This window comes from Ptiloglossa arizonensis, chromosome 11 (assembly GCF_051014685.1).
Source record: "Ptiloglossa arizonensis isolate GNS036 chromosome 11, iyPtiAriz1_principal, whole genome shotgun sequence".
Taxonomy (NCBI): Eukaryota; Metazoa; Arthropoda; class Insecta; order Hymenoptera; family Colletidae; genus Ptiloglossa; species Ptiloglossa arizonensis.
This window is the reverse complement of record NC_135058.1, coordinates 11,771,881-11,784,020: the sequence shown is the minus strand read 5'-3', so window position 1 is coordinate 11,784,020 and position 12,140 is coordinate 11,771,881. Positions and strand designations below refer to the sequence as shown.

The 12,140-nt window shown below is 41.0% G+C and overlaps 1 protein-coding gene across 1 annotated transcript in view; it reads left to right on the top strand.

The window, feature by feature from the left end:
- The window catches only part of Gycalpha99b (guanylate cyclase 1 soluble subunit alpha 2), a 116,333-nt gene that overhangs the window by 37,262 nt on the left and 66,931 nt on the right, over positions 1-12,140 (top strand). Inside the window, exons 3-4 of the mRNA XM_076323028.1 lie at positions 5,723-5,796; positions 7,021-7,103. Of these exons, the coding sequence (XP_076179143.1) occupies positions 5,723-5,796; positions 7,021-7,103 (157 nt within the window). The remainder of the gene's footprint in view (positions 1-5,722; positions 5,797-7,020; positions 7,104-12,140) is intronic.

Here is a 12,140-nt window from a genome sequence, read left to right as displayed (position 1 = left end):
TCTGCGAGACTTGTTACTTTTCTTGGAAAAGTGTGATATCTTGTCGATGGACCGCGGGTTTTATCCATTTATGGGAAAAAAGACATCTTCCTAGGACCCCGACTGGAAGTAGATTGATTACTTTTTTCTATCGATGTTATTATTCATTCTGTCGCGTTTAGAATTTTCTATGTGGTTACGGTTGTTACGGGCTTTTTCATCTTCGGTAGATTCAATTTTTTCGATTAGATATAATTTTCAAAAAACGATCCAAGTAATAATTATTCGTTGGATCGAATCGAATCTTTTCGTGTAAACAAATGTAGATCGATTACTTTTTTTCTGTTGGTAAAATTATCCATTTCAGGGCGACCACAGTGTTCCTCCAGTTGTTACAAATTTCTAAACAATCTCCAATATGCTCGATTGCATCGCTAGCAATCCCTGACTACGATTTTTATAGGTTTTCCAATCTCTAATAAATTCAATTTTACGATTCGACCTACTTTTCAAGACACATCTCCTGGATCAAATCAAACTTTTCGATGTAAAATAAAAACCAGATCGATCATCTTTTTCCTCTCGGTAAAACTATCCATTCCATTCGAGGTTATAAATATCGATATTGCCCACGATATACTCAATCCCATTTCCAGCAACTGCTGACTAATTATGATTGTTACAGGTATTTCAATCTTCGATGTGTTCAATTTTTCGATTCTATTCGTACATACTTTCCAAAACAAGCCTCTTGAATTAAGCTAAGCCTTTTTAACTAAAGGAAGATCGGTTACTTTTTCTATTAATCGATCTGAATATCTATTCGTATTTTCCATGATGCATCCCCCAGATTAAACTACCTTGTACAAAAAAAAAAAAAAAAATAGATCGATTACTATAAAATTACCCATAAATGATTCGTAATTCATAAATTACCCGCGAAAACTATCCATTCCTCTAATTGTTACAAATTTCGAAGCAGTCGAGAACACGCTCGATCCCATCGCTAGCAACCCCTGACGTTTGAAGAGGCCCGATGCTCTCGAAGCGTCCGAGAATCTCGGTTTACGATGTTTCGTGGGTACTAAAATGGCGTCCGTGGAGGAGCTGGGTGTTCGAGATCTTGGAGCGGTTCGGTTCGTGCGGGCAACAAATTCTGTGTACCGCGAAGAGGCCGTCGTCCCAGGGCGTGAATTTCCTCTCGAAACTCGATTGCCGCGACGTTCTCGACTACGAGCCGAAACTACAGAGCACCGTGAAATAAAATTTTCACCCACTCGCCTTATTCTTCGTATGTTTGCCCTGCTTTTCAAAGTTCCACGGTGATAAAGAAATTTAATCAGCCCGATGCCGGTGCAAATACTTCCCTGGTTCGCGTCTCTCTCTCTCTCTCTCTCTCAAATCCGTGGAAACTTCGATCGATCGTCGCAGCTGAAAAGTCAAACAAAAGTTAGCATCACGATCGACAATGACGATTATATTACAGACGGTATCGTGAATATTTCCACCGTTATCTCGTCCCCAGTTCGAAGGAACTCGTACTTCTCTATCCAATTGCCGTGAACAGTGTACAAAGAGAAACCGATCGATCCACCATCGCAGAATGCCAGAGCGTCTGTACGATCGCGTCTTTTTCACTTAACCGTGTTTTCTTCGTCGTGATTCCCTCCTCTTTGTTCGTCGAGAGGTTAGATCGCCACCAGAAACCCACCCGTTTACGATTTCTACGAAATTCAACGGCGGTGCCCCCCTTCTCGTCGACTACCATCTCGAAAGTGAATTTTCTATAGAAATTATTGCCTCGTTTTGATGCCCGAACAAACGAAACCATTAAAACATATTTTCGGAACACGATTGCTTTCGAGGCTCTGTGCTGCCACTAATTTTGATTATTCTTCGTTGTACAAATTTGTAAGTATTATCGAAAGAGTGATAAATATACATGAGAAACGCCGATGCAAAAATTTGCATAGTTTCTTTACAAAAATATACGAAGAAAAGCAAAGAAGAACCACGCTTTACCGTAGAAGACTCCCTTAACCAGCGAGCTTCTCGCTCTCGGAGGAGCGTCGTCGAAAATGGCCGCCGGTTTGAACTTTCGGAGATTATTTCATTGAATTTGTGTACGAAAAGGTCGCACGACAGAAGCCATAGCGGACAAAGGGTGTTTCTAACTCGGGTAGGAAATGTTTTCAGACACACGATAGCGTGACCTTCTTTTCTTCCGCGAAGTGTGCACCGTGACACAAACTTTGACCGTTTCTTCGCGACGTGTTCTTTCATTCGCAGAACCACTCGCCATTATTGTTAAATATCTTACTGCGTGTTCATCGCGGTTTTATTGCGCAGGTACGACTTAGGTGTACATTTTACGAGAGAGAGAGAGATAGTTATTGCATAATGCGCGAAAGATTCAAAAGATGGAACGTAACCTCGAAATTATTACGCGAAAGGAAATAATGGAAGAAATATGAGACGAGAGAAGTAAAAAGGTTGGTCGAAGATAGAGGAAGGATTAAGTATTGTTTTGTGCGAAACGAATGGAAGCTCAAACCAATGATATCCGTCAGCTTCGTCCAACCACCGTATTATATTGTTAAGAAATTTAATCATGAATATTCATACGCGATTTTGGTATTCACTTCCGTGTTACAATACTTCGAATAAGTTTAGACCTAAACACACACATACACCGAGTGCTCCGATAGAGGGTAAGTACAAAGTAGGTCGATGGTGCACGTACTTCTGGAGGAAGGGAATTGTAACAGCGGAAGCATGTGCAAGCGAAAGAAGCTTGGAATTTAGTTGTACGATGGTTACTTGAATAATGTTAAGCGAGATCGACGAGAATTAATACGGCTCTCGCGAGATCCCGTGCGTTTCGTTGCATCGTTTTTGCAAGAGGTTAGCGTGTCCGTTAACCGGATAAATTGCATCGAGCAAAAGAAAATTTTAATCCACAGTCACGGGAGTACGCGTCGCCGGGAACGAAATTTGATTGAAAAACAAGAATTCCCTTCCTTCGTGGGCCAGCTGCACCAACCTGAGGATCGTAAACGATAAGGGAAATGATATAGTTGATTAGAACGCGTCCCGTTTTATTCTAACGAGGACATGGTTTACGACCCGATGGTTAACGAAGACGAAGAGAGGACGAAATTAGGGGCAGAATTCCTCTTCGTAGTCGAGGACGGATAATGCAGATCGTAATTCAATCTGGCTCGACGCGAGAAACTGGTCAGAAAATGATTCCACATTTAACCCCGGTGTGCGCCGAAGGTCGCGTAGGCAAAGTAATGTCCCACATAACCGCTTCGGATAGGAATTCTCTCGAGAATAGTTGCCCGTAGCTGAGCACCAAGTGGAACGATAAATTCTCTGCCGCGAAACGCGCGATTATAATTTACGATTAAAACCAGGATTGGGTACGAGCCACCCCTATCAAATTGTTAAGGCTTCGGAGCGCTTAGCAGCCTCGTGACACGGTACGAAAAACAGCCAATTTCGAAGATAGTCTATTCGCTGCTGGTTGCCGTGCCAGAGGAGACGTAATGAAAAATATAAAAATTCGCTTGCAAGAGGAAATCGTTAGACGTCGATTTTAATATCGAAGACGGTCTACTCGCTGTTGGTTACCGTGGCAAGAAAAAAAAAAAAAATAGATGCAACGAAGAATATAAAAATTCTCTCACAAGGGAAGAGAAGTTTGACGTCGATTTTAACGAAACTTTGCGCGAATGTTGTCTGTAATATCGGTGGACAATTATCGAAATGGACAACCAATGGTACTCGTGAATTAATTTCGAAGACACTTATGTGATCTGAGACAAAGAGAAATATGTTCATCGTCGGTAGTAGCGTTTAGAAAGAAATCCAGGCATATGTAACACGTAAATTACGGAAGATATTTAAAAACCTTTCGAATGCAAATCAGTGAGAAGAAATATTTAAAAAAAAAAAGAACGAACGAGATACACCAAGCGTGAAAGAAAGGAACAATAGTTAAAAGTTTAAAGCGATGTTCCGCGTGTATCGATGTGGAATAATGTAAAACGAGAATTGTTTTATTTTTCATTATATCTTCGCGAGAGTGTTATTAATGGATTGGTGAGGTTTGCTCGATGAAAATGAGTCCAAACACGACCTCGTTCGGACTGACTCGCATACTTCGAACGACAATATCGCGAGAGCCGTGCGTTTAATTAAAAATAGTCCGAACGAGGTCGTGTTTGGACTCATTTTCATCGGGAAAATCTCGCCAATTCATTGATAATACTACCATGAAGGTATATAATGGAAAATATAAAAATTTTAATTTTCATTGGACGATTTATTCCGTGCTCGGTAAATACTTGCATAAGTGTACCTCGGTTAAAAATGAATATGTAAAAACGAATGCACTTGATGCGATTTCTTTCTTCTCTCGATAGTTATTTTATATCTAATTATTATCCAATTATTATCTAATTATTATATAATTATTATCGATTATCGAGTCTCGATATTTATCACAAAGTTCGATTGAGAATTTAATGAAAATTCAATTTGAAGGATTCTCGCCTCCTTTAATGAATAACAATTGCGTCACCGTTGATACGTATTTTTGTTGTCGAGCTGAACCAATTCGATATGCTTCTGCCTTATCTGACAATATTCAACATTTTCGTGGAAAAGGAGGCGAAAGAACTTTTCCTTGCGCTGTAGTTTCAAGGGACAGGTTTATGCATAAGTTCCCTGGAAGAGTTCGGAAGCACATTCTTTATGCTTCGCGCTCTCCAGCGACGGGTGCAGTTTATGCATACATTTTGAAAAATCTGCTTCGCGAAGTGCATCCACGAACATCAAGCCGGTGTCTGCTGCAAGCAATTTACTTTATTCTCGGAGCTTCTGAATTGGGTGAAATGCAATTCAATAAGTGAGAATTGCGTCGAATCGATACAACTACCAACTTACTCGGTTAACTGAAACTATTTCGGAAGATTAAATCTCGGTACTTGGAAGAGTCTCTCGACGGTTCTTAATTAATATACATCAGAGACCAGTTCCGAAGGAGATAGTTACTTATTTATACGATAATTGCGATTCGGAATATACATCACGATCCTGCGACTGTATTATTACAAATTTTACTACAAACCCCTAACCTTTCCAACGATAAATTACTTTGCTTCAAATTAACGAAGAAATCCGATTGAAATTTATCGTGTCGTTTATCGATGTTGTAACGACGTTGATACTTCCATTCTTGTCGTAATATTTCAAACAACTCAAAATGTAAATTCACACGCAGTTAATAAAGAATCCCGTACAATTTAAATGCATTCAAAATGTGAACGAAATATATTTTACTTTCAATCTTCTCTCTCCAAATCGTTGAACAATAAATGATTTACTTAAGAACGACAATTCATCGTTCCGCGTTTATTGTATCGACAAGGATATCTTGTAACGAAACGTTGAGTGCTTGAAGATTTAAAAAGGTAAGAAAAGAAAATATTACCTGGGTCAGATAACCGCTTAAAAGTATTTATTCCTGAAAGAGAAACGTCTCCCTAGACACGAAAACGAGCGTTCCCCGATTCGATGCTTGTAAGCGGGAGTCACTGTACATTTCCACCTCCCGTTCTCCCCCTCCACAACCTGCGCGCGCATTCTGCACGCACAGCGTCTGAACACTCTCATCCAGCAAATATATCTTCTGCCTCGTCGATGTATACAACCCGGTGTTTTGTTTTTATTACAGAACGAGGTGGTTGCCGTGGCTCTGAAGGCCCTTTTGAGCAAAGGCGTGGTATCGCTTTTATTCGCAAGGTGTCTGTAAGTATTCCTGTCTTGTAAATATAACATCCACAGTCACGCGTTGCCCTCGAAAGTAATGTATAACCTCGTCTGCACGGATCGCGTCCCCTCCCCTTCTCGCGTCCCTGATCCGTCTCGTCGACCATTTTGGGTCCCTTTGAAACATTATCGATAAAGTATTTAAATGTAATAACACCGACTACCGGAGACGCTGTCTTCGTTTCAATTCCATCTACCTTTGGAGCTCGCGTTTCTCTGTAAAATATTGCCAAAGTGAAATTTCAATCCCCGGAACGAGCGATACGACGAATTAGACGGTCGGATAACGAGCTCGACGATGAAAACGAGGAGACATCGTCCCGCGAGTGGCTGATCTCGACTAATTGAATTTCACTGAAATCGAACGAAACACGTTCCGTACCTCGAATTTTCCTAACGATTCGATCACGTATCCTATCCGATTGCACCGTACATGCACCGAACGTGAACGAACGAACGGGAACTGTGAATTTCGAGCAACATTCACGAGCGGATCGAACGATTGGTCGAGTGTGTACAGTACGCGCGCGAGAAGATTGCATTTGAGATTACGAAGGGTTCTAGTCGTTCAGGGGCAACCTTCTCGCGCGTGTAACAGACACGTGCATTGTGCGTGATCAAAGAGAAATAGAGGAATAGAGTCCGGTGTAATTCCAGATGCAATTTTTTCGCTCACGTACTGTACCAATACTGTGAAAAGTTTTGTAGAAAATGATAAAGTAAAATATTCTTGATTTTGAATCGCGTAAAGTAAATATTCCAAGGGATTGTAGGTAAAATGAATCTTTTCGCGTATAATGAATGTATGATTAAAATTTGCATACTAGTTGTTTGGAGAGTAGAAATTCTTTTGGAACTTTTGGAAACCGGGAAGGTATGTTCTATAGTTCGCGCGTTATTCTTTTTTTTTCTTAGTTGGTTAGTGGAAAAAACACGAGGAAAAATAGTAGATTAAAAGATTGCTTACTTTTTTACTGGTTCGTTAAAAGAAATTAATTAATATTTTAGCGAGTACCTTTTTACAATTTTGACTAAATGTATTGTGAATGAATCTATTCTGAATCTTGTTCGTTCGTTGTCGTTCGGTAAATTTGAATCGTCACGCGGCCCAGAATCCGACCTAAACAATTCAACATTGAAAATGCATAGTGAAACGATACAACTTCCGTCGCTAACTATAAACCGTTTTCCTCGATATTTCAGCGAGACACTCCTGTACATCGTCGATATCAAGGAGAACTATAACTTACTGGAGGACATTTACGAGACAGTATCTAATCACTGCGGTAAGAAGATTTGTTATTGCTTAACAAAGTATTGGTATACGTTAAACGTTGATAAATGTTCCTCGAGTTCTTCGGCAGAGATGTGTCTATTAGTGCGGAACGTACGCGATAAATTTCATTTTAGAGAATTAGGTTGCTGCATAAGTCGTTCATTTCTTATTGGACGTAAAGCACAATTTGATAAATGTTGCTTAGAAAATATAAAAATTATCCGAAGATATACTGATAAATTTCGACGACAGATAACTTTATGTAAAATTTATATTTTTTTACGGTTTCTTCTCTACAATGCTCTACGAAGAATGAATTTTGTATACGTTAATAGATTGGAGTAGTCAGTAAAGAATAAATTGCAAAGGTGATTTAACTTTTCGGTCAGGAACCTTGGCTATCTCCTAAATCGTAAATTTAGTAGTTGTTTACGATTGTTTCTCGTCTTTTTACCAAAGATATAGTGCCATTCTTCCCTTGGTACGGAAGTCGTAAACCAGACAGTGGATAAGTAGTTCGTTGATAAAATACGATAAGAAATTACAGATATTTCGATTGTACGAGCAAACAATGCTGATATTTTTAACGCTCTGGTCAATTTTTTGTCTCTCTTTGGAAGAAATAATAATATAAGCGTAGATTACACTTTTTAATGAGAAATTTTACAATACACTCGGAACGACTTTTAATTTAAAATAAGCTTAAAATATCCGACGTTATTCCCGATTTTTACGAACATTTTTTTATCTCCACGAGATTGAAAAAGCACGGAAATTAAAAATAAACGTTACACGATAAAACTCTTTCATCTATCAATTTTTTTAGCACGTCAATTTTTTCATACATTTACAAAGTGTTAACTTCCATAAAAAAATACAAAATTTCATATTCGTACATTCATTCGCGTTAATAAAATTCAAATAGAACGATTGACAATCTCCGAACCGGAAGCAGAGTATACTTAAATACTTCCTTTCAAAACTTCTCGAATATATTCACACAATTAGTCAATGTTAATTCCCTTCACCGTTGCAAAATTTTCCCCGTTACGAATTTTAAATAATTATCGTAACTTCCAATTACCGTTCCAATTACCACTCTCGCACACTAGCCACCATTATTCCCAAAATCGTTGAAAAAATGTACATCGTTTCCATGAAAAAAGTTTTCCCCTCAGCTCGTTCGAACGAAACCAGGCTCGCTCGTTCTTTTATTTACCACTGTTTGGAGCTTCCCGGTGGCAAATCAAGAACGCACGATGATTATTGGCGTTTCGCCGTTTTCCGAAGCCGTACCCGGCCAAATCTTCTCTTGTCTAGAGTTGAACAGTTATGCGATACTTCGCGGGCTTCGTGTTCCCCGCTCGCCGGCAATAAGACGAAATAGCCGGCAACGCTTATAGATTCCGTCACGTTGTTGCTTTACACGGCGAGAGACTTCCCGTTACGCATCGATCGCGATCCACGTAACCGGCGAAATAAAATTTCCATCGAAGGAAATCCATTTCCCTATCGTACGACGGGAGATTCGTTTCCGTTTCGAGAATATTGAATTTCGGGGGTGGAACGCGCGCTGGTTGGGTTCGTTATCGTTGGCTGCGGGGAACGAGATCGCCATGGAAAACAATCTCGCGCGTATTTCTCCGAGGAAAAGAGTTTACGACGAGGAGTTACGGCTCGAGAAGCGGTTCGTAAAACAAAATCGACTGCGCTTCGCGTAGAGCATCCTCTCGCGATCATATCCGCGGCCACATTTCAGGGATGACTGGCAACAGTTAGCGAGTCGTTCGTCTTCTCGTTCGAGATCGAGTCTCGTGCAATCTTTCCTCTATCAAAGGGTTATCTCCGTTACAGTATCGTTCAAATTCTCGTAATGGGTCGATTGAAACGAACGCGCTCGATTCGACTTCTTACCAGCGAATGTATCGATAGTTATTTTCAGAAATATCATTCAGGGACGATCACACGACGAAAGTTCGATACAGAATTTACGCGAAGATACAATTTGTAAGATTATTACTTTCCCCTCTAATGAATGGCTGTTGGGTCACGAACAATTTATTCTCCCCCAAAGGGTTGTCTTCGTTCCTAATGTAGTTCAAATTCTGGTAATAGGTGATAAAAACGAATGCACTTAATTCGATTTCTTCTGAGCGGAAGCATCGATAGTTACTTCGATAAAAATAATACAAAGATGGTTACACGACGAAAGTTCGATCCAATTTGTAAGATTATTACGCCCTCTAATGAATAGCTGTTGCGTCTCGTACAATTCATATCAAAGAGTTATCTTCGCCACCGGTGTCATTCCATCCTCTTAATAGAATGGTAAAAATTGAAACTGAACGCGCGGTAAGGGGTAGAGGGTCAGCTCGAAAGCGTATCTATTCATTCACAGAAGCTCCACGGGAGCTAATTTCGTTGAGCTCCCGGTACCATCCGCGGTTCTCCTTTAAGCGTCTTCGGCCGCTTTACTCTTTCACACGGGGGCGTTGATAACGCGGGATTCGTTAATACGGGCTTGACCGAGTTTTTAATTGAATGACCGCAGAATAGCGCGAAAACCAATCGATACGGTAGCCTCGCGGATATAAAATATTCAGAGGCGCTCCATCTTGGTAACAGGACCACAATTTGTAATCCCAATTTTATCCGATCCTCTCATTTTCGCCGGTCATCGTCAATGGATCGATGAGCCTCCCCGAAAGCCGGGAAGAAACTTGCACGATTCACGGGTAATGAGGGCCACGAGGCCCCGCGCGAAAATAACGCGACCAACAAGAGGGAACCACTCAACCTGTCCCCCCTTCGATTTTAACCTACTTTTCAACGACGCTGAATTACGGCTTCCTGTTGCCGTGTGCGAAATATTGGTTGCAGAAACTCGATAATTCTCGAGATACGAATAATTAAAGTTACACACCTCGCACGAGGAGACATTTGCACCGCGAGTACGAATGTCGTCGGGGAGATAAGAAACACGGATTGAAACTCTGTCGCGTTTGCAAACGATTCGTTCTTTACGCGTTAGATAGAATTATCTATTTTCCGTAGAATATGGAAGCTCGAGGGCGAAGACTTTTCGATTCGAGGAACTCGACACTTTTCGCGTTCTCTCAACTTTTAATACTTTGAGAACACAGTGCCGAAGTATTCCGGCGAGGATACTTAAACTTTGAACACGTTTTTGTCCTGAAACGAGATTCACCGAAGTGAGTTTTCTCATTTTCCTTCACGTATTTTCGCAAAAATAAGCAAAAATATTGTCCTCCTTGACACCGATGCAACTCCGTTTTTTTTTTTCCCCCTCATCGATAGAACAGCGATATCGCGAGGAGTCGAGGAACCGGTCGAAAAATCGTGATCCTTATCGCTGAACATCCGTGTCTTAACTTCCCAATCTTTCGGTACGACGTGCGCCTACAAAGTCTCGTTAAAATGGCAACACGTCTCTTTGTTGGTACGCGTTAGATCGAGCCTCGTTCAACGACACTGTACAATAATGAAGTTTACCGTGTTAGACGGTGAATTTCTGACGTATTAAGAACCCCGCGGACGAGGTTGTCGTTCGCCAAGGTCTCCGGGCTCTGTCGTGCGATGATCCTTCACGCGTGCGTTATCGACGAGACTCGCGGTACGGAATTTTCGCCAAGATGATGACAGTATCCGCGCGGAGATTTGCAAACAGTGCAAGGAGTGTGGGAAATTCCTGTGTGTGTCTAACGGGGAGAGACAAACTGCGATATACAGGCGTACTTTACGATGCTGTAATATCTCATAGTCGCAGGTATTCGAGAACGAACATTCTTGGAATAAATTTTCATGCACGCAGGAATTTCCAGCCTCGAGTGCCTGTAACTATCGAGATCCAATTGCCATTGGTAATGCAACCGAGTCCAATACGAATTTATCAGGGTAATACAATTGGATCCGATACCAATTTGTCAAGGCAATGTAACTGGATTCGATACGAATTTGTCAAGGTAATGCAACTGGATCCGATACGAGTTCGTCGAGGTAATACAATTGGATCCAATACGAATTTATCAAGGTAGTACAACCGAGTCCAGTACGAATTTGTCGATGTGATACAACTGGATTCGATACGAATTTGTCGAGACAGACTTGTCAGAATGGACTAAACCGAAGAAGAAACGCAAAAAGATCAGAGAGATCGAGAGGATTCGAAAATAACTCGAAACAAGACAAGAGCACTTTGCAAGAACTCTCAGGGGTCGGTAAAACACACTCCTCGCAGCTTCCATTTCTTACACGCGCAGCATCCAAAATTCAACGGATTAAAATTATACAATGCAACGCTCGATCCGTCGAGTAATCGCGAGTTTCTTGTCAACGATTTACTTCAGTTACAAAAGGAATAATTTTCACTCGCAATTTCGCTAAAATTACCGAGTGACCGTCTCTTCCACTTCCGAGTCTCGCTAAGCTGCTAAGCGACCAATCATGCGACTTCGAGTTCCGCTAAGTTGCTAAGTGACCAATCCATCCACTTCTAATTACACCGAGTCACTAAGCAACTGTCTCTCTCGCTTGCTAACCCATTGTAGCAAACGAGATATGCACGAAGATATCGAGGTTGCATCCATCCAGGTTCTATCGTTCCCTCGAAATCGAGTATCAGAAATTACACGCATTGATCTACCGAATGAATGGAAGTACCTCTGTCTGTGGTTTTTATTAACAATACTTTTACAGTACGGAGTCGAGTACGATCGTCAGTCAGCAAATTTTGCCAAGTCGCTTACTCGTAGGCCCTCGGTTGCTGTGTCAACATCCGGTTCTAGTTGGAGTAATTTCGCTGAGTCGGGTACCACTAAGTTTGAATGCAACCTGAGCGATACTGCAAATCGTCTGTATGCACAATTGACGAAACGAAACTGCAGGTGTCGAGTTCCGGTATGAAGGTGTAGAGTAGAAACGACGATCAAGTGCGTTTCTTTTCTTAAAGAGAAGCTCTCTGAGACTGAACTCGACGTAATAACGCATTTTGCGAATAAAAGCAGAGTGGAATAAATCGATAAAAAAC